At 42.2% G+C, this 21506-nt stretch overlaps 3 protein-coding genes across 9 annotated transcripts in view; 1 reads left to right on the top strand and 2 right to left on the bottom strand.

Annotated features, from left to right (window-relative positions):
- Nucleotides 1–5351, bottom strand: part of cep85l (centrosomal protein 85, like) — a 28564-nt gene extending 23213 nt beyond the window's left edge. For 3 of the 5 annotated variants that reach the window (XR_009793756.1, XR_009793757.1, XM_061811553.1), the window contains exons 1-2: nucleotides 5062–5351; nucleotides 2798–2959 (exon numbers count right to left, since the gene is read on the bottom strand). Coding sequence is in view for 3 of the 5 variants with exons in the window: in XM_061811553.1 (XP_061667537.1) it covers nucleotides 2798–2959; nucleotides 5062–5110 (211 nt within the window). In the remaining 2 variants the exon portion in view is untranslated. The remainder of the gene's footprint in view (nucleotides 1–2797; nucleotides 2960–5061) is intronic. The other 2 variants (XM_061811554.1, XM_061811555.1) reach the window with 1 other exon arrangement.
- Nucleotides 5352–8228: 2877 nt separating this feature from the next.
- Nucleotides 8229–12512, bottom strand: LOC133496236 (gap junction Cx32.2 protein-like). Its single transcript, XM_061811559.1, has 2 exons — nucleotides 12395–12512; nucleotides 8229–10714 (listed from the first exon to the last, which is right to left on the bottom strand). The coding sequence occupies exon 2, from the start codon at nucleotides 10688–10690 to the stop codon at nucleotides 9974–9976; it is 717 nt and encodes a 238-aa protein (XP_061667543.1). The 5' UTR covers nucleotides 10691–10714; nucleotides 12395–12512; the 3' UTR covers nucleotides 8229–9973.
- A 1518-nt stretch (nucleotides 12513–14030) lies between these two features.
- LOC133496235 (gap junction Cx32.2 protein-like) lies at nucleotides 14031–20500 on the top strand. 3 transcript variants are annotated; one of them, XM_061811558.1, is made up of 3 exons: nucleotides 14053–14246; nucleotides 19304–19722; nucleotides 19903–20500. In XM_061811558.1, the coding sequence occupies exons 2-3, from the start codon at nucleotides 19320–19322 to the stop codon at nucleotides 20175–20177; spliced, it is 678 nt and encodes a 225-aa protein (XP_061667542.1). In that variant the 5' UTR covers nucleotides 14053–14246; nucleotides 19304–19319; the 3' UTR covers nucleotides 20178–20500. The 3 variants fall into 3 exon arrangements, with proteins under 3 accessions (XP_061667541.1, XP_061667542.1, XP_061667540.1); XM_061811557.1 differs by having other exon boundaries at nucleotides 14031–14126; nucleotides 19304–20500; XM_061811556.1 differs by having other exon boundaries at nucleotides 14057–14246; nucleotides 19304–20500.
- Nucleotides 20501–21506: the final 1006 nt, after the last annotated feature.

Raw genomic sequence — 21506 nt, 5'->3', positions numbered from 1 at the left:
AATCAAGAGTAAGGAAAAAAGACTCACCCAATGGTGCCATCAACCGTTCTTGGTTCATCAAATGTTCCAGTACCTCACTACCTGTGACAGTGATCACCTGTCGCCCCTTGTGGTAGTTCTCATTGATATGACCATTGTCAACGTCTTCACATAACAGTCTACAGAAAAACAGATTCTAACTACAATTGCAACTATATACACAAATGTCTTCTACTGATGTCTGTCTCAGCACCCCAACTCTAGCTCCTTGAGCCTACCCAGTGCCTCCTCTATTTGTTGCTGCAGAGGTGCCAAAGTGGCTCTCTTGTCCTTTGCTCTGCCTCTGAGTGCATCGGCCTCGGTGATAAACCTCAGATTCCTCTTTTCTTCTGCCTCCTCACACAGCCTGTCAGCCTTCTCAATAAGCGTTGATATGTCAGTCTCTATTCTGGCTTTTTTGGCTTTGAGGCAGTAGAGATGAAAAGTGGGCAGCGATGCCAAATGTAGCCAGGTACGAAGTCTTCCTTTCCCCACAGTGGTAGTTTTTAGCAATGTCACTGTCTGGGAAGATGCCTGCAAACACTTTCGAATTATTTTCACAAGATTTGTAACTGTAATGGCTGCAGATCACTTTTAACGAGTCCGTCTTCGTGTATTGAACTACGTTCATAAAGCCTGACTTCTGGCTGGACAACTAGGTGCGCATTAGGGATCGCAAACGGTTACAAATAACCGGTTATAATCAGTTTTCCTTTTTTTTTTTTTTTAAACCGAAACCGTAATCGGACTTTCGAAATCGGTTAAAATTTCCAATCATTTTTTCCGGTTCCGGTACTCCACATTGCGCTATTTTTTCAACATCATTTCCACTTTTTTCAAGTTCGCTGTTAGAGTAAAGTTGGACTCAAAGAACATTCAGTTAAATCAAAGAAACATCAAACATGGCATCAAGGAAACGCTCCAAAGTATGGGAGTAAACTTGTTTAATTGGCAGACATCAAAACACTACTCTCCTAACGGGGGGAACCCTGTGAAGTCGTCACTCCAGAAGAGCAACAACAAAAACAGTCCGTGCGGAACCCCGCACCCCAACTCGAGGTCCCGCGGGTGAATTATGTAAACACCATGATGGTACCGTTTTTTTGCTACAGATGTTCGGTTAAAACCGGTTATGAAAGTAAGCGTTTTTTTGCGATCCCCAGTGCGCATGCACTGCTAGTACCACTGCCTGAACTTGATGCTTCACTATCTTGATATTTTAGAAACAGATTCATACCAACGGAAGATGAGAGAGTCTTCGCCAAATCACCGTGTCTCCTGTTTTTCCGGTGCGACTCCAGCGCTTTGACACCCATCTTTTCAAGCTGGTAACTCTGCTTGCACAGATGGCAGTAAAACATGTGCCGATCTTTTGGATCTCGACGAACCCAGCTCCCAAACTCCTTACTTTCAACCCAAGATTCTTGAAAAATGCACTTCCCCGTGATACAAGTTGGATCGATGAAAGAACTACGGTACGTCGTAACGAAGGCGAAGTGAAATGCCTACTCACGGAAACAATGGAATATCGACAAGATGGCGACAAGTTGTCAACACGGTGACTTCCGTTGACAATTTCCGGCTGATTTGGACGCCAGACGGATCGCTATTTTTTTAAAATAAAAGATGAATTTATTTTTTAGGGAGAATCTTGGCGGTAGAGGTCCTCCCTTTGATTTTATTTTTAATTTGAGGCCTTTTTAGGGGCTTGACCGTTTTTCGCAGATTTTAAGGACTTTTAGGAGCCCCTAAATGCACCTTCGAAAATTTAGGGGGGTTTAGGGACTTTTAGGGCCGCGTGCGAACCCTGCTGGAGTAGCGTAGCCAGTCTCCAGATCTCCACCCCAAAGTAAATCTTTGGAGACAGTTGAAGGTTTGTTTAGCCCAGTGACCGCACTCCTCCCCCCCCCCTGGCCCCCCTGAAAAAAAAATACTGCTCTAGAGGAGCTCTACAAGGAGGAAAGACCACTCTACATATTTTCTTTACTGTATAAAGTAGGATCAAACATCATGTAAAATACTTTCTTTAGAGGTATAAAATAATTTCATTATATGAAAGTCTTCTGCAAGAATTGTAAGCTTTACATGAACACATCTTACACTTTTATCTTTTGATCAGGGATTTTGCTAGACACTCAGGTCATGCCTCAAATACATGGTATGGTTCTCCACAGTATAGTTTTCTGCAAACCCTTATTTTGAATGTGTAACTCTGTCAGCTGGGGCCTTTCTGTGCAGAGGGTGTGGTCTCCTGTTTTCCGCACAAGGTTCACTTCCAACCTTGGCACAAGATCTGAGTTTAGTCCCAGGGTGCTTGGTATATGTCAACAAGGATTAATCAATTAAAGAGAAAGTTTTGGTGCATATTGTAAATCTGAATCATACAGCAACGTTACATCTTTGTGTCCAGAAATTTTTAAAAATGTAGCAGTTGGTAGAAATGGTAATAAATGTATATTCCCTAAGCCATCATTTAATATCTTACCAAAAATATTTTAACTATTAATTTAATGATTCCAAATTATGTTGGGATAGTGTGGGGAAAACTTTTTTTTTTGATTTTTGAAGGTTCTTCCCACAGTCCTGTCCATAACTATATTGAAAATAATTGAACTCGGGAGGTCTAAAAGTAACAAAAACATCTTGATTGTTGCTTGGTTAGGGTGGTCAAATATGCAGACACATGCAGAGAAAAAGCAAACTCAAACAAACCACTGAATGGCCCAAATTGCTGTGGCGTTTATGCAAATGGTGATGTACCCACCAAGTGTCATCCTACCTTCCACGCTTTCAGAACAGTAAGTGCCAATGCCTGTGTCACCGCTGTCTGACACAGCACTGAGTCTACGTCCAAAGATATTGTTCCCAGGTCCAGACTGCTTGCTGTGCCAGGTTGATTCATTGCTACCAACCCACCCAGAAGAGCCAGCACTACTTGAACCTTAAAAAGTCAACAAAAACATTATCGTCAGAGTCCCTTTTATTTAGTATGAATTGTGATGCAAACATCCATCCATCGATTTTCTGTGCTGCTTATCCTCACTAGGGTCACTGCCGTGGTAGCAGCTATTCCAGTTATTTTCGGACCAGAGGTGGGGTACATCCTGAAGTGATTGCCAGCCAATTGCAGGCCGAATAGAAACGAACAATTTGCACTCACATTCAAACCTACGGGCAATTTGGAGTCTTCAATCAACCTACCAGATATTTTGGGGATGTGGGAGGAAATTAGAGTAGCAGGAGAAAACCCATGGAGGCACAGTGAGACCGTGGAAACTCCACACAGGCGGGGGAGAGAACTGAACCCAGTCCTCGGAACTGTGAGGCAGATATGATAACCAGTTTTCAACGTGCCACTGATTATAGCCATTATATTATAGCCATCCATCCATTTCTATAGCTACTGACAAGCGGTTCAGAAAATGGATGGTCTCTATCGCAGCTGTTTTAGGGGAGGAGGTGGGGTGCACCTTGGACTGGTTGGCAATGATCACAGGGCACATTTATTAGAATTATCATGGTAATTCTAGCACAGTTGCTGGGCCTACACTATTTAACAAGGTTAGAATAGGAGGAGACAATATTTACTGGGTGTAGTTGTGAAGGCTTGATACTTAAATTATAGAAGGTCCATCCATCCATTTTCTGAGCTGCTAATCCTCAAGTCTATCCCACGGGAAGAAGGCGGGATACACACAGAACTGGTTTCCAGACAATCGCAGGGCACAAATAAAGAATCATTCGTACCAAACGGTAATTTGGAGTCGAACCTATCGTGCATATTTTGGGGATGTGGGAAGAAATTGGGGTCCCTGATGTAAACCCACACAGGCACGGGGAAAACCTGCTAACTACACACAGCCGGGGCCAGGATTTGAACCCTGGTCCTCAGACCTGTAACGCAGAAGCTCAAACCAATTGACAACCGTGTCGCCAATGATTGAAGCTAATATTTATAATTGTGTGGACAGCAATATAGCATGTAGCGAAGGGTGCAGAACATTTTCGGAGCAAAGTACAGAAAAATTCCTCAAACCCAGAGAATAAACAAAAGTCAAGTACAAATTTACTTGACTTCACAAACTTCTCTTAATACATTTGAAGCGCTAGCTAACTTGCTGGACATAAGAACAGACAGATGGATGGATAGGCTATAAAGTCAGGTTATCATGAAATAAAAAACGAGGGTAAGATAAATATTTTTAAACTTTTTAGATGTGGCCAATAACCTGTACAATTCAACTGAAATGAAACCTTTTTGAGAGGCTACATAAAAATAATCCACTGTGGTTATGGTAGCAGCAGCATTTGGTTAGAGTCTCCCATTTTTGAGAAATGGGGTTCAAATCACAGCCCTGCCTGTGTTGACTATGCATGTTGTCCCCGTGCCTGCGTGGGTTTTCTCTGGGTACTCTGGTTTCCTCCCACATCCCAATAGCGTGTATTAATTGGACACTCTAAAATTGCCCCTTAGTGTGATTGTGAGTGCGACTGTTGTCTGTCTCCTTGTGCCCTCCGATTGGCTGGCAGCCAGTTCAGGCTGTATCCTGCCTCTTGGCCGATGACAGCCAGAATAGCACTCCTGCGACCAATGTGAGGATAAGCAACTCAGAAGATGGGTGGATGAGTCCAACACTGGCACGTCCTGTTAGAGTGTGCACACTTCTGCAATCACATTATCTCGGTTATTCATTTTTACAAAAAATAAGACAGACAGACAGACAGACAGACAGACAGACAGACAGATAGATAGATAGATAGATAGATAGATAGATAGATAGATAGATAGATAGATAGATAGATAGAGATAGATAGATAGATAGATAGATAGATAGATAGATAGATAGATAGATAGATAGATAGATAGATATTCGTGCGGTCAAGTTTTCAACGCATTGACGTACAACTCTAGTTGGCTGTTTTAGCCGCAACATTTCGGCCTTTTAAATAATCACAGATCGTATATAAATCACTAACACAGCTATTGACTGGCAAGTCACAATATCATGAAACATTCAGTCATAGAATAACAATAAATCTCACCTGTTTTGTAAGCATCGTATCCATCGTCAAGATCAGCCCTACTCCACATTGGCAGTGTTAAGATGTTTTACATAAGAACCGGAAAACGGCTTTGCGGTCGGAAGGGGAAATAGCCACAGTGGAATCAAGGAGGCAAGTGAATGATTTAAACACGATTACAATGCTATTTGTGACATTTTTTTTTTTGAAATACAGTCCATGTGGGCTCTTTTGTCTTAAGACATGTTCAAGTAACGGGCTTATTTCTCGACCACGGATGACGTCCGGTAAGAACTGAGTGGAAGTGACGTCATGAATCCCCAACACGCTGCCTTCTAGTATTCTCGAGAGCTTTTTTTCCGCCACGGACTGTTTTTACACAAAGATATATTTGCATAAAATAAATTAAATATAGTATTCACCATTTTGCTAAATTAATGCATGTCAGTAGTGAGAGTCTTGCCCCAGTTTCTCTTGGATGAGGCTGTTCCAGGGTCGAAGTGGGAAAAAATAAAAGTGAACTACCATAAAGTGCATGTTGTAATAAGTTCAATTCTTTTCACTCATCTTAACTGAGTAATTACATTATCTGCAAGAGATTTTTTTTCATGGTAATGTTCAACAGTGATGGGTTGAAGAAAAATGGGCTTTAAAACATGTTTGATTGTTGCCCTGCAGTTCCTCATTTGGAGCTTGGCTAGATCTTCCCCTCCACCAAGTAATTACCACCTCCTTGCCAATCAGCACTCACCACTGCCCTCTGTAGTTAAGCCTGCCTGAACTAGGGATCCGGCATCAGACTGTCTGCCTTTGTCTGTGGTAGATAGGCTGACTCTTGATTGCAACTCTAGTGCGTAATCTGATTACCAGCACTTGTACTTACCCACTTGCATTCTCTTCCACAGCCCCTAATGTGTCTCCCGCTTTGCTGTCCACTCCACCAACTCCATCAAGCTCTTCCACCTAATCACGCTCCCGTTTCCTGCACGTTTCTTGTTCTGACAGACCACAATCACGCCTTGAATTAACAGTACAAACTCTGAGTTACTAACCTCTCCCCAGCCATTTCAACCAGCTCTTCCGAGGGGATCATGAGGGATTTCCAGGCCATCCAGAAGATACAGTCTTTCCTGGGTTGTCACTGGGGTATCACCTGGATAGACATGCACCTCAACTGGGAGGCATCCAGGAGGCATCCTAACCAGATGTCCGACCCACTTCATCTGGCTCCTCTCAATCCAGAGGAGTAGTGGCTCTGCTCTGAGTCCCTCCTGAGCTATTACCACCCTACAGTATTTGCCTCACCGACCACCAAAACTGCATTCTGATTGCCCGGCCAGTACCCATCAGCTTCTTTACTAATCCCACAGGCCAAAAAGTCCCGATAGGACTCTTTCTTCGTGTCCGGGTGGACAGGTCAGGAGGACGCCCGGACGCCAAGCACCAGGGTCCCCACGGGGCGATTCGGGCGGACGACCTCTGTGAGGAACCAAACGGCGAAGCAGGAACCAGGCCGAGGCAGGCAACTGCTCCGGACGAGAACCTCCCATGCCGTGGTTGCGAGACGACCAGCGACTGGTCTCCACCGAGGCTTGGTCAGGAGGCAGCCGTGGATTAGTCACCGAAGAGGCCAGGTCCTGAAGCGGATGGGAGCCCTCAAGAGCGAAGAGGATGATCGAGAGAAGGACCAGAGCCATGACCATGACCATGAAGTCTCTCCAGCTCCGGGGTGGCTCCACAGAACTCCCCAGCTCCTGTCGCCGTCGAGACAAGGGCGTGGGACGGCCATGGACCGGTTGCTGCTGGTACTCCTGGACAGGAACGTGAGAAGGCGGTGGCGACATCGCCACCTACTCCTGGCCAGCATCGTGAGAAGGCGGCGGCACCATCGCCACCTCCTGGACGGGAACATATGGATGTGCCCATCGCCATCGGAGCAGGAACAGGGGACGACCGCGGACCGATCGCCGACAGAGCAGGAATGGGGAGCGACCGCGGACCGGTCGCCACTTACGGGGTTGGTCGGAGAACAGGCGAAGGTCGGTACACACGGGTTGTCGATCAGGGATATGGGAGTACTTGAACGGAACATGAAGCTCAACGATCTGGCGGGGACCAGTCGTCATCGAGGTCATATAAATACACAGGATAATCAGCCCGCATGAGGCGCAGGTGTGTGCCTCCCAATCAGCGCAACCGCACGGGCACCCGCACCGTCCGGGCTGGAGCGGCAGGATCATGACAGTTTATGTATTTATTGTGAACAGCCACGTGACTTAATCGCCACCTGATCTCTAAAACCAAAGGACCGAAATAAGGACAGGCGACTCATCTCCCCTATCAATCACCAAACTGCACCATTCACAGTGCTCATTTCAGGAAATCACAGTGAAACCTTTCATTTGTATGTCATTTCCTCCCTCCACTTGTCAATGATATGCCTTGGCTCAAGAAACCAAGCCCCGTGATTTTTTGGACTCATCTGTTTATAACTGGTTGGAGTCTATTCTGCCACTCCCACTGTCTTTTCTCAGTCATCCTGACCTCCAGCAAATATCAGCCATCAGTAATTCCTATCAATCTCTCACGGGTCCTTAAGGAATATCACAACCGCTCCTTGGTGTCCGGTAAAAATCTTGACACCTCTACCCCAACGGCTCCATGGTTAATTGACTGCGCCCTTGACCTCCTGTCTGGTCCCCTTCTGCCCTCCAGCTGCCAATTTAACCTTTTCCATCCAGAAAAGGATATATACTGTATATAGGCAGCAATTTGGCACAGCTGTAGAGCATTGACCCTACAGTGCTGAGGACCGGGTTCAAATCCCGGCCCTGCCTGTGTGGAGTTTGCATGTTTTCCCCGTGCCTGCTTGGGTTTTCTCTGGGTACTCCAGTTTCCTTCCACATCCCATAAACATAATTGGAGACTCTAAATAGCCTCTAAATGTGGTTGTGAGTGTGACTCTTGTCTGTCTACATGTGCCTAGCGATTGACTGAAAACCAGTTCAGGCTGTACCCTTCCTCCTGCCCGATGACAGCTGGGATTGGCTCCAGCGCTTCCATGACCCATGTTAGGATGAGCGGCTCAGAATATGGATGGATGTATATTAGCCAATAAACAAAAAAAATATATACATATAATAAAATACAACTTATACCTTATATTGTAGTTTATGACTTTTCTTTCATTTGCATATATACAGCCGTACAGTATATCAAACAAATATCGCCAAACATAGCATGGCAAAAATGTAGTTTGAAAACAAAACAACAACAGGGAACAAAGAATAACTTCCACCTTGTCACATCATCCGAATTTACAATGTCACACATAAAAGAAACACAAAGAAAACAATACAAACAAAATAATATATAACCCTCAGGACTCGGCTGTGTATGTTTAGTTATGCTCATATTGCTGGACTAACATTCCATTTTCATCTTTAAGTAGTGCTTAACATGATAGAGGGCAAAATTTACACCCTTATCTTTATAATGTGGAACCTCTATGGATGCTGGTCGGTTTGGATTTTGAAATACTTTTCATCAAGGAAATTTCCCAGTCCAGACTTTAAAGCAGTGGTTTTCGAACTTTTTGGGGGATTACGTTTTTGTGACAACAACACACCAAATTCATGTTCACGTGACCTCTTAAAAACAGACCTGAAGAGGAAGAGTGCAGTTTCCTCCTGCTGTGGATCGGCAAGAAAGAACGGGATGTTAGCAATACGTAGACACTGACCGGAGACGAAGATAAGTTGCTAAAAACCTATTACAAATAATTCTTAGATTACCTCACTCCGAAAGCAAACCCCGTATTTGCTAAATATAAGTTTCACAAGAAGGCAAAAGGTAACTGTGAATCCCTTTGTGACAGATCTCAAGCTGTTGCTTAAAGACTACAACTACACAAACAGCGATGAGATGATCAAAGACTGCATACGTTTCGCTACCAACCCACCGACTCTGCGTGAAAATTTACTCAGCCACGGGCCGGCGCTCACACTCAAAAAAAGCGATCGGCATAGCCCGCTCCCACGAGTTAGCAAAAGTGCAGCTAAAGGGTATGGCTAGCAACACCTACGAGGTTCACGTTATCCACCGCAAACCTGGAAAGTAAAGTTTCACCGCGGGTGCTATTAGGTATATCGACAGCTCAAAGACCTCCGGAAAGATATAAGTGTTGAGCATACCACAGTAAATTAGTTGAATCCCCAGCAAAAGGTAAACAATGCCTGTAGTGTCAGACCCCTTTTTCTCTGTTCTTATAACCATAAGCCACACAATGAAATACCATAATGAAAAGGCCATAAGACACTTATAAGCAAGCCAATATTCACAAAAGGGTCACTAAAAAACACAAGTTGTATTGTAGTTTTGCCGTCCAGTGGGCGTTGTGAACAAAAGTCATGTGACTCATGACGTCACGTGAAAAGTATCTATTGTGAAAATGGGGCCGTGGTGGGACTATTTGGACTCTCCCTATCATGAATCCGCCGCCCCCCCCCCCACCCGATTGAAAACCACAGCTTTAAATGCATTTTTCTCTCTTAAAACACATGTTCATTTATTGTTATTATTATAACTATTTTTAATTTAATTTGATTTAATTTAATTGTATTTAATTTGTATGTTCCATTATTATTACAATGTTATTGATTCTCACATGTTCTACTGTACACTTTTTTTAATTCAATATTTTACTCTGCTTATTGCTTGTGAGAAATCAAATGTCTTATACAATTTGGCTTATTTACCAAATATGGGTGCTTAACGATATCATGAACTTTTTGTCTTGTTGTTTGTGCTTTTCCTGTTTACTGCTGGATTAATAAAGAAAGGCTGCCTTTAAAAAAACCTCATAAAATTAAAAACAACCATCTGAAATTCGACTTGTGGCTTTTTGACCTGTTTTATTGTTAGCTAGGTAAATTTAGTCAGTCAGATTTAAATCACTTCTCCTCCTTTTATTCTGCCACAGTTTCGAAATAATCAGATGCAACATTTCAGCAATGTTGAGCACAACAGAGAGGACGGCCATCGCCAACATAAAGATGATGAACACTGTTTTTTCTGTCGGACGACTGATAAAGCAGTTTGTGTCAGTCTGACAGCTTCCCCCTTGGAACGTGATCTTTTCAGGCATGATAATGAAGCCGTAGATAAAGTATTGACCCACAACGAAGGCCACCTCCAACAAGATCTTGAACAGAAGCTGCATCATATAGCTGACCAACAGAAAGCCTTTCAGGTGCACTTTGCCGTGTTCATCAGAATATTTCGGAGATTTGATCATCCTATTTAAATCCTGTTTTTGCTCAAGGTGTCTCCTGAGCTTATTCTCTTTGCGAATAACAAGCAGGACGTGACCCAGATAGATGAAAGTAGGTGTTGAGACAGTGAGGATCTGGAGGACCCAGAAGCGTGTGTGAGATATGGGGAAAGACGCATCGTAGCAAGCATTCTTGCAGCCGGGGCTTTTGGTGTTGCAATCCATGTTGCCTTGTTCATCTCCCCATATTCTATCCACACCAGCTGCCAGAATGAAGATTCTGAAAATAAAAAGAACGCTCATCCAGACCTTGCCAAATATAGTCGAGTGTGATTCAACCTTGTCCAACATCTCAGATAGGAAGGACCACTCCCCCATGATGGCAGCCAATCTCTCACAGATCTGTGGGAGAAAATACATGTAGTTAGTTATATTATGCATTTTCAAAGTTTAATGATAGTCAATGGGTAAAGATTTGTGTGCACCACAGTAGAAATGTCACAAAATCCGTCAATTTTAGTCATCACTCATGAATATCATTTATCCTGCTCATCTAAACATACAGATTATACATATTTCAAAACACCTTTATGTATTTTAGGGCAGCAACTCATGACTATTTATTCATTTATTATTCATTAGGTGGCATAGGGCGACACGGTGGTTCAGCTGGTAAAGCGTTGGCCTTACAGTTCTGAGGTCTGGGTTCAATCCCGGACCCGCCTGTGTGGAGTCTGCATGTTCTCCCTGTGCCTGTGTGGGTTTCCTCCGGGCACTCTGGTTTCTTCCCACATTCCAAAAACATGCAACTTTAATTAGACACTCTAAATTGCTCCTAGGTGTGATTGTGAGTGTGGCTCTGTCGCTGTGCCGTGCGATTGGCTGGCAACCAGTTCAGGGTGTACCCTGCCTCCTGCCCTTTAACAGCTGGGATAGGCTCTCGCGTCGTGAGGATACGCAGCTAAGAAAATGGATGGATGGATATTATTCATTATTTTCCTTGAACTGATGAATCGAATGAAAAAAACATTTTTTAAATATCCACCACTTTGTTAAAAAACAGTACAATATTTACTGTTAAAAGATTTGAACAAGTTAACCTAGGTCTCCACATGATTACCGTAACCCATTATCAAAGTTTTTGTTGATTAATTTAATATTCAATGAATTGCTGATTAATTAATTAATCATTGCACCCCTTGTCACGTCATCTATTTACTAGCTGCCACTGAGCGTTGAACTGTTATGCAGTAAAGTATTGCAGTTTTCCTGATTTTTGGGTGTGGCTAAAATGGCAGGGTATAATGCACTTTGGAGTCAGGGAGTTTGACCCCTTCCCCACTGTACAAAAACTTGAGCACTTTCGTTTGCACTGGGGAAACAGATATCGGGCAATATGTACTGTTAAAAGATTTGAACAAGTTAACCCAGGTCTCTACATGATTACTGTAACCCATTATCAAGGTTTTTGTTGATTAATTTAATATTCAATGAATTGCTGATTAATTAATTAATCATTGCACCCCTTGTCAAATATATGTTATATATTATTATTATATAGTACATATCATCAATATATTGTATTGAATATTATGCTGGGTCTACAGAGTTTGCATTACAACAATACAGCCTTCCAATGAGTACAGGACATTACTACACTTTATCAAACACTTATCTTTACAAACTTTGAAAAGAATGCACAGTATTAAATGGGTCTACAATTATATAAGAACCCACATATAATATTCACAGGAGAAACTTTTATAGGCACCATGTTGTCATTTCTTTAAAATTAATTTTCACATTCATTGTACAATGTTTATTTGTCAAACACACAACTTAATACTGTAATACAATCTCCTATAACGGTACAGTAGTATATAATGTGGTTGTTGGATAGAATCTACTGGATATGATATGCAGAATAATCTTTATATTTCCTTGTTGATCAGAGACATTATATTCCTGAGAGCTATGAAACACTAACATATTCTTAGTCATATATCTTAGATATTAACAGGTCAGTAAATTAAACTATTATTTAAATGATAGTTCTTTATACAGAGTAACATTGGTGCCTACCTAAGCAATGGTTCCTGCTTCCTTCTGTTGTTGTGTTTGGTCTATAAGTTTCACTTCCCTCTTATAGCTTATATTAAATAAGCAGAATCACCAGATTTATCATACACCGACCCACTTGCACTCCCTCACACTGTGTGACTGTCACTCAGCGCAGTGATGACAATTTACGATGAGGAATAACTTTACTAGTAGCCAAAAACACCTGATTGTTCCACCATCAATGAGTAATGCTCACTTTTTTTCATTTGACACACAGATGACCTTTGAAGGCATATTGAATTTATAGCTGCTCCAAAGAGTAAATGCTCATTTGGGGCAGATAAGCAATTCCTGCAAATTACTATGCTGCTTTTAAAACAAAAACCTTTTTTTCCCTAAAAATGTTGATACCAGTCCCAATACCACTCCCACCATCACACACTTTCCTCTTGATGAGCTGATCATGCATAGAGAGATTATGTGAATGCGCAGGCTGATGTTTACATTCTCCGCACGTGTGTGTGTTTGAGTGAATGAAAGTTATAGAAGAAAAGTTACATCTGCACAGCTATAAACCCAAAAGCATGAATTCATTGGGGACTCAAAGTTGCCCTGAGGTGTGATTGTGAGTGTGATTGTTGTCTGTCTCTATGTGGCCTGCAATTGGCTGGCAACCAGTTCCGGGTGTAACCCGCCTCCTGCCCGATGACAGCTTGGATTGGTGCCAGCATTCCTGCAACCCTTGTGAGAATAAGCAGCTCAGAAAATGAATAAATCAATGATTATGATACAATAATACATAACTAGAATACTATTCTCATACACGTATGAGAAAGGGTCTAAGTCTGGTATCACACAATAAATTTTTCAAATCCAACCTATATGTTTTCCCTTTCAAAGCAATCGCCTAGGAGTCTAACACACTTTGCCAGCTCTCCTTCTCGGGTTGTTGGATGTTGGGTTACGATTAGGCAGCCAACCTCTCGCTAGTGCACCAACATGCTCCATGGTGCCTCCGAGCTTGGCTTTTGCCTAGAATGCAGAAGCCAAGGAATTACTGGGACCCCAAAGGGCTCAGGCATACCACTTCTGTCCTTTGTCAGTCGGCCCCAAGGAACCATCAGAGAACTCTTAACTGTTTCACAATTGTGGAAAAATAACAGACAATCTTCTTCTCCACTCGTGGCACTGGTTAGCACACCTGCCTCTCAGTTTGAATCCCCGGCCCACCTCTGAGGAGTTTGCATCTTTTCTCTGTACCTGGGTCGGTTTTCTGTGAGTACTCCAATTTCCTGTCACATCCCCAAAACATACATGCTAGGTTAACTGAAGGCTCTAAATTGCCCATAGGTATGAATGTGAGTGTGAATTGTAGTTTGTCTATACAGTGTATGCCCTGCGATTGGCTGGAGAACATTTCAGGGTGGACTCTGCCTGTTCCCCACAGTTAGCCAGGGAAAGGTACCAGCTGCCCACGACTTTAGTGAGGATAAAGTGGTAGAGATAATGGATGGATGGATATTCTTCCCTGGCTGAGCATATGATGTTAACCTTAATAGGGTGTAACTCCAGTCATGCACCGTCTGGGTGTGGGCCTCAATAGTGGGAGGTAAACTCACTGTGGGAATAAATGCTCGTTGTGCAGTCTGTCAGATGAGCTGACTTCTCTACCAGGAAAGTGTATTGATGCAATTCTTCTAAATAATCACGAGTTGGACATGCTGAAACAAGAAGCTGCGAGTGTCATGTTGATGTGAGTCAGTCAAGCCAAACCCATTTGACTTTATTATTTAAGTCTTGCTCTCATTGTCCACCCGATTGAGGTTTTCTTTTCTATTTGACAAATCTTTTCTGGTAACTGGAAGTGTGTCAGGCAAGTATTTTTTTTAATAATATTAAAATATGCATTTGGTATGTTAGACTTGAACGAGGTATCAAAGCGTAGCATGCTTCCTCAATGTGGGAAAGACTTTTTTTTTTAAATTGTGAAATTGCGCTGAGATTCCTGAGCCTGTATTTGACTAAATAAAATGTATCGTTAGGATGTAGGGGAAATTGCATAATATAAGAAAACTGAGAAAAATTTTATCTGTAGAAAGCAAGTCGACATATTGTATCGATAGACAGCCATTATCTGAGCTACTTATCCTCACAAAGGTTGTGGGAGTTGCTGGAGCAAGCAAAACACCCAGAGAAAACAAGAGCAAGCATTGAGGGAACATTAGAATTCCGCGTAGGAAGGCCAAACTTCAGAACTATGTGGCAGATGCTCGAAACACCAAACTGCTTTCAGCGTACTCAGTATACTGTATCTTAGGGTTGGGCAAGTACAGATACTAGAGACTGATATCGGGCCAAAAATGGCCTCATTTCAACATAACAGGTATTCGTAAGGCATTGCTAAAGATCTTTGTGCACAATTATGTGTCATTGTGCTAATTTAAATCTAATGTTACAAAAATACTAGTGGTATCGGTGAGTACTCAAGACAGTACTTCAATACTATGGGCTGAAATAAGAACAAAACTGAATTCTAAGGATTTATATTTAAATATAATGTTTTACACTAGACTAATATGTGCATTCAAAACTGAATTTGAAAAACAGAATTTGAATTTGTGTTGTTTAATTTGAAACATTGCATTCAAAAACTGAATAGTTTAATTGGCATCACGGTGGTGGTTGGCCTCAAAGTCCTGAGGATTGCGATTCAAATCCCAGCCCCACCACTGTGGAGTTTGGATTTTTTCCCCGAGCCTGCGTGGGTTTTCTCTGAGCGCTCTGGTTTCCTCCCAAATACCAAAAACATGCATTAATTGGAGACTCTAATTTGCCCCTATGTGTGATTGTGAGTCCGATTGTTGTTTGTCTCTGTTTGTCCAGCGATTGGCTGGCAACCAGTTCAGGGTGTACCCCGCCTCCTGCCTGAAGATGGCTGGGATAGGCTCCAGCACTCCTGCGACCCTTGTGAGGCTACGCATCTAAGAAAATGGATGGATGGATGAATGGATGGATGGATGGATGGATGGATGAATAGTATACGTAATTTGAAATCAAATTTATTAATTTGAAACCGAAGTCCAATAAACTTGAAATTGAATGTGAGATTTTTTTTCGATCTGCAGTGAAAATCCAATTATGTATTTTCACATTTAGTTTTTCAGATTTCAGATTCCGTTCGACAAATACAATTTCAAATAAGATGTGGGAGAAATCTGGGGAAGGAAGGAATAACAATCGATTTGCAAAACACAGATTTCATCTTCACCCGATGAACTCTTTTGTTTTTTTGACCCCCCCCCAAAAAAACACCAAAAACAAAATAATACCCAAATGGCGGAGCCCGTTCCTAGTAGTAATTTTATTAATTAGTTTATTTTACAGGCAGCACAGTGGCACGGGTGGAAAGCATTGGCCTCACAGTCCTGAGGTCCAGGCTTCAATACTGGCCCCGCTTGTGTGGAGTTTGCATGCTCTCCCTGTGCCTGTGTGAGTTTTCTTCGGGCACTACAGTTTCCTCCCACATCCCAAAAACATGCATTCATTGGCGACTCAAATTGTGTGTTTCGTGTACTTGGAATTGTTTTATAATATACTCGGTGATGATTTGCACTGCTTTCTTCTTCTAACCTTTACAATATCATTCCCACATTAGCAAAATTTGAAACATGTGATGACATTCAGTGTGCCTGTGTGGATTTTCTCTGGGCACTCCAGTTCCCTCCCACATCCCCAAAACACGCAACATTAATTGGACACTCTAAATTGTTTTCCAGGTTTTATTGTGAGTGTGACTGTTGTCTGTCTTCATGTGCCCAGTGATTGGCTGGCAACTAGTACAGAGTGTACCCCGCCTCCCGCCCGATAACAGCTAGGATAGACTCCAGCACTCCTGAATAAGCAGTTAAGAAAATGGATGGATGGATTGATTTATTTTCAGGTTTTTTCTTTATTTTCTTTTTTTTTTTTTAAACATAGTCTTCTTCTTCTTTTTCTTTCGGCTTGTCCCATTAGGGGTCACATCAGCGTGTAATCTTTTTCCATCTTAGCCTATATCCTGCATCTTCCTCTCTAACCCCAACTGCCCTCATGTCTTCACACACCAATTCTTACCTCTCCATCAACCTTCTCTTTGGTCTTCCTCTCGCTCTTTTGGCTGGCAGCTCCATCCTCAGCACCCTTCGACCAAAATACTCACTCTCTCGCCTCTGGACATGTCCAAACCATCAAAGTCTGCTCTCTTGAACCTTGACTCCAAAATATCCAAATTTGGCTGTCCCTCGAAGGAGCTCATTTCTAATCCTATCTGACCTGCTTAGTCCGAACGAGAACCTCAACATCTTCATTTCTGCTACCTCCAGTTCTGCTTCCTGTTGTTTCTTCAGTGCCACTGTCTCTAATCCGTACATCATGGCCGGCCTCACCACTGTTTTATAAACTTGGCTCTTAATCCTAGCAGAGACTCTTCTGTCACGTAACACACCAGACACCTTCCGCCAGCTGTTCCAACCTGTTTGGACTCGTTTCTTCACTTTTTTACCACACTCACCATCGCTCTGGATTATTGACCTTAAATATTTGAAGTCGTCCACCCTTGCTATCTTTCTCCCTGTAGCCTCACTCTTTCCCCACCACCTCTCTTATTCACACACATACATTCTGTTTTACTTCGGCTAATCTTCATTCCTCTCCTTTCCAGTGCATGTCTCCATCTTTCTAATTGTTCCTCCGCCTGCTCCCTGCTTTCAGTGCATATCACAATATCATCTGCAAACATCATGGTCCAAGGGGATTCCAGTCTAACCTCATCTGTCAGCCTATCCATTACCACTGGAAACAGGAATGGCTCAGAGCTGATCCCTGGTGCAGTCCCACCTCCACCTTAAATTCTTCTATCACACCTATGTCACACCTCACCATTCTTCTGCTGACATCCTACATGTCCTGTACTATTCTAACATATTTCTCCGACACACCAGACTTACTCATGCAGTACCACAGTTCCTCTATTGGTACTCTGTAATAGGCTTTCTCTAGATCCACAAAGGCACAATGTAGCTCCTTCTGACTTTCTCTGTACTTTTCCACTAACATCCTCAAGGCAAATATTGACCTGACCTGAGTCTAGCCTCCACTACTCTTTCCCATAACTTCATTGTTTGGCTTATCAACTTTATTTCTCTATAATTCCCACAGCTCTGAACATCGCCTTTGTTCTTAAAAATGGGAACTAGTACACTTTTGCTCCATTCTTCAGGCATCTTGTCGCCCGCTAGTATTCTGTTGAATAAGTTGGCCAAAAACTCCACAGCCACCGCTCCAAATTCTTTCCATACCTCCACCAGTATGTCATCAGGACCAACTGCTATTCCATTTTTCCTCCTTTGTAGTGCCTTTCTCACTTCCCCCTTACTAATCATTGCCACTTCCTGGTCCTTCACACTTGCCTGTTCTACTCTTCCTTCTCTCTCATTTTGTTCATTCATCAACTTCTTGAAGTATTCTTTCCATCTATTTAGCACACTACTGGCACCAGTCAACACATTTCCATCTCTATCCTTAATCACCCTTAACTGCCCCACATCCTTCCCATCTCTATCTGTCTGGCCAACTTGTAAGGATCGTTTTCTCTTTCTTTCGTGTCCAACCTGGTGTACATGTACCTCAACCTTTCTCCTACGTCGCATCTCATCTACTCCTTTCGCCTCTCCTCAGTCCCCTCAGTGTCCGACTTCTTCTCTTTCCTTTCCTTGTATGACTTCCTGTTTTATGGGGTTCCACCACCAAGTCTCCTCCTCCCCTTTCCTACCTGAGGACACACCAAGTACTCTCCCGGTTGTTGCTCTGATCACCTTGGTTGTAGTAGTCCAGTCTTACGGGAGCTTCTTCTGTCCATCTAGAGCCTTTCTCACCTCTTTCCGAAAGGCCCCACAACATTCTTCCTTTCTCAGCTTCCACCACATGGTTTTCTGCTCTCCCTTTGTCTTCTTAATCTTCCTGCCCACCACCAAAGTCATCCAACATACCACCATCCTATGCTGTTGAGCTACACTCTCCCCTACCAATACCTTACAGGCAGTAATCTCCTTTAGATTACATTGTCTGCACAAAATATAATCCACCTGCGTGCTTCTACCTCCGCTCTTGTAGGTCACTCTTTGTTCCTGCCTATTCTGGAAGTAAGTGTTCACTACAGCCATTTCCATCCTTTTTGCAAAGTCCACCACCATCTGTCCCTCAAAGTTCCTTTCCAGGATGCCCTACTTACCTATCACTTCTTCATCGCCCCTGTATCCTTCACCAACATGTGCATTATAATTTGCACATAACTTAGTAAGTTTTTTTTAAGAATTCACATATCTTCCATGCTATGTGTAGTGCCAAAGTTACCAATTTGGAAAGTGGATCTTTGAAGATTTTATTGGAATGAATGTCACTATTCATTCATTCATTCTTTTACCCCTTACCAGAAGTCAGGTCGCAGGGGGAGAAGCTTTAACAGGGATGTCCAAACGTCCCTTCCTATCCCCAGCCACTTCATCCAGCTCTTCCAAGCGATCCTGAGGCGTTCCCAGGCCGGCCGAGAGACGTAGTCACTGTTGTTTTAGAAATATGATAAGACGGAATATCAGCAGAAATTTTTTTTCTGTGGCCAGATCTGTGCCTTGACCTCATTATTCTCATTTGCTCTGACATGCACCGTAAGCCGTAAGGGCTGGGTGCTTTGAGTACATCCACGAGGAAAGAAATGAAAATGATTTTAGGGGTTGGTCCGAATATTTTCCATACTTTTTAGTTATTGTCAAAGTACACTATGATTACATGAAGTACAATATGATTTGGGCTCTAGGCTGACAAATATTATTTCTAAAATTGAGAGAAATGTTCCTTACCTTGTGTTTGACACCAGTATCTGTTTTTCTCCATCAGATGTTAGTCATTTGCCATGAGTGACTGGTCGTACCTGTCCAAACTTCTCCACAAGGTCCAGGCTCATTCCACTGTAGTAGGAAAAATCTGGATGAGTGTCCTCTTCCTGTTCAGGATCTTTGTACTGGGCGCTGCCGCAGACAACGTTTGGGGAGATGAATTGTCCGAGTTCTACTGCGATTCAAAGGAACCAGGATGTAAAAACTCATGCTACAACTGGATGTTCCCCATGTCTTATGTGCATTACTGGGTGCTGCAAATCACATTTGTGTCAACACCTACCCTGGTCTACCTTGGGCATGCCGTCCTCATCATCCACAAGGAGAAGAAAATGATAGAGTTGGAACAGAACAAAAAAAATGGAAATGCAGTGAAGACACCCAAGTACACAGATGAAAGAGGCAAGGTTAAAATTAAAGGTATCTTGTTTTACACATACATGACCCAGCTGGTGTTCAAGATAATCCTGGAAGTGGGCTTCACCATTGGACAGTTTTATGTCTTTGGTCCTCTGAAAGTAGTTTCCCATTTCCATTGTACAAATTCGCCACCTTGTGCTTTTGAGAGTGGTTCCAGGTGTTACATTTCTCGTCCCACAGAGAAGACCATCTTCATCTTCTTCATGCTTGCGGTTTCTGGTGTTTCAGTGCTCCTCAATATTGTCGAGATTGTGTACCTGCTGTGCAACAAAGTGCAAAGCGCAAAGAGACAGCTTGCACTGCAGTCTCATGTGCTTACTGCGAAGCCGTGTACACCAACTGAGCCAGCATGGGGAGCCATGAGAAACCAATATGGAGGCTACCCTCTGTTGCCTGTGCATTCTCACGTCACCACGTGCTTCACCAGTGATGACAGTCACATCCACTCAGAGTGAAAATAAGGACAATTCATGTAATTTTTTTTATGCTGCTGTTCTTTCAAGCTTGAATTAGACTTATTTTATTCATTTGAAGGTTTTGGATTCATTAAGATGTGGGAAATACAGTGCTATCGTAAATATGTGGGTTCTACAAAAATAATCCCCCTAAAATGTATTAAATTAGGTTTAATGTCACATTATGGTAAAATTACTTGACTTTTATAGTAGTGGTGGGCAGATCGAGCTGCAATTTGACACTATCAATCCAACTCAGTGTCAGTGTAACTAATCCTGAACTGCAGCTATCCTATATGATAAATAAAACGTTTTCAAAATGATGTATTGTTCTACGATCTTTACACATCAATCAGGTCATGAAAGAGTAATTGTATTTTTCATTTTATTTTCATATGATTGGGAGGAGGACAAAAACATCAAACCCCTTCTGGCATGTGACTCTTACTGTCACAGATGCCATAAAATAGACATTACTGGGGGCAATGTGGTCCAGCCGCCAGACAGAGGGCGCTCAATGGACAAATGCAATTGCAGAATTGATGATGATGATGATAATAATAATAATAATAATAATAATATCTAGATTTTTTTAAATTAAATGATTGCAGAGCTAGATTTCCTCATGTAATTTATAAATGCAGAAACAAGGACAGAAGAAAGCTATTGAGCTATATTTACACTCAGATGTATTCATTCCTACAATGACATTGAAATCAAAACTTTACATTTTCAATTGTACCGTATAGTTGTGTGAGAATCACTGAAAGTTTGGTCGGATGGAACTTTATCACAAATAAGTAAGTCATAAATAAATACCAAACATACAATAGTACAGTGTTGCACCACAGGTTAAGGGTAATTATTTCAGCCCCCAATTGGTGGAACATACAGGGAAATCCAAACAGGAAAGGTTTACGGAAAACACAGAAACCAAACCAATTAAAAGTTTGTTTTACTAAGAGATTTTGAAGACAGCTTTTTCTTATTGAGTTCATCATTTATCTGAAGTTAAACAACACCTCATCTTGGATTGGAGTGAATCAATGATCGGTTCAGAATTAGTTTTTGTTGAAATGAGGGTGCAAATGTTTCGTTTTATAGCTGTCAAGCTTGGTTTGAACTGGAGAGAAAAATAAAATTCAAATCAAGAGGTGTCTATGCCATCCCAAATGCATGAGGTCCGAGCTAAACTCTTGACCCACAGCAACCAACATTGAATTTGGGACTAGCTACAGTTTATTTATGTTCATGTTTGTCCAGACACATATGAACAGGTTTAAATGACAACATGCCTGATTACAATGTATTTATTTATTTATTTTCAAA

The sequence above is a fragment of the Syngnathoides biaculeatus genome, chromosome 23 (genome assembly GCF_019802595.1).
Source record: "Syngnathoides biaculeatus isolate LvHL_M chromosome 23, ASM1980259v1, whole genome shotgun sequence".
In the NCBI taxonomy this organism is placed as follows: Eukaryota; Metazoa; Chordata; class Actinopteri; order Syngnathiformes; family Syngnathidae; genus Syngnathoides; species Syngnathoides biaculeatus.
This window is presented reverse-complemented; position numbering and strand designations above follow the sequence as displayed.

Coding starts and splice junctions, on each gene's coding strand:
- LOC133496236 (XM_061811559.1), bottom strand. CDS start 10,690: ATGGGGGAGTGGTCCTTCCTATCTGAGATGTTGGACAAGGTTGAATCA.
- LOC133496235 (XM_061811557.1), top strand. CDS start 19,320: ATGAGTGACTGGTCGTACCTGTCCAAACTTCTCCACAAGGTCCAGGCT.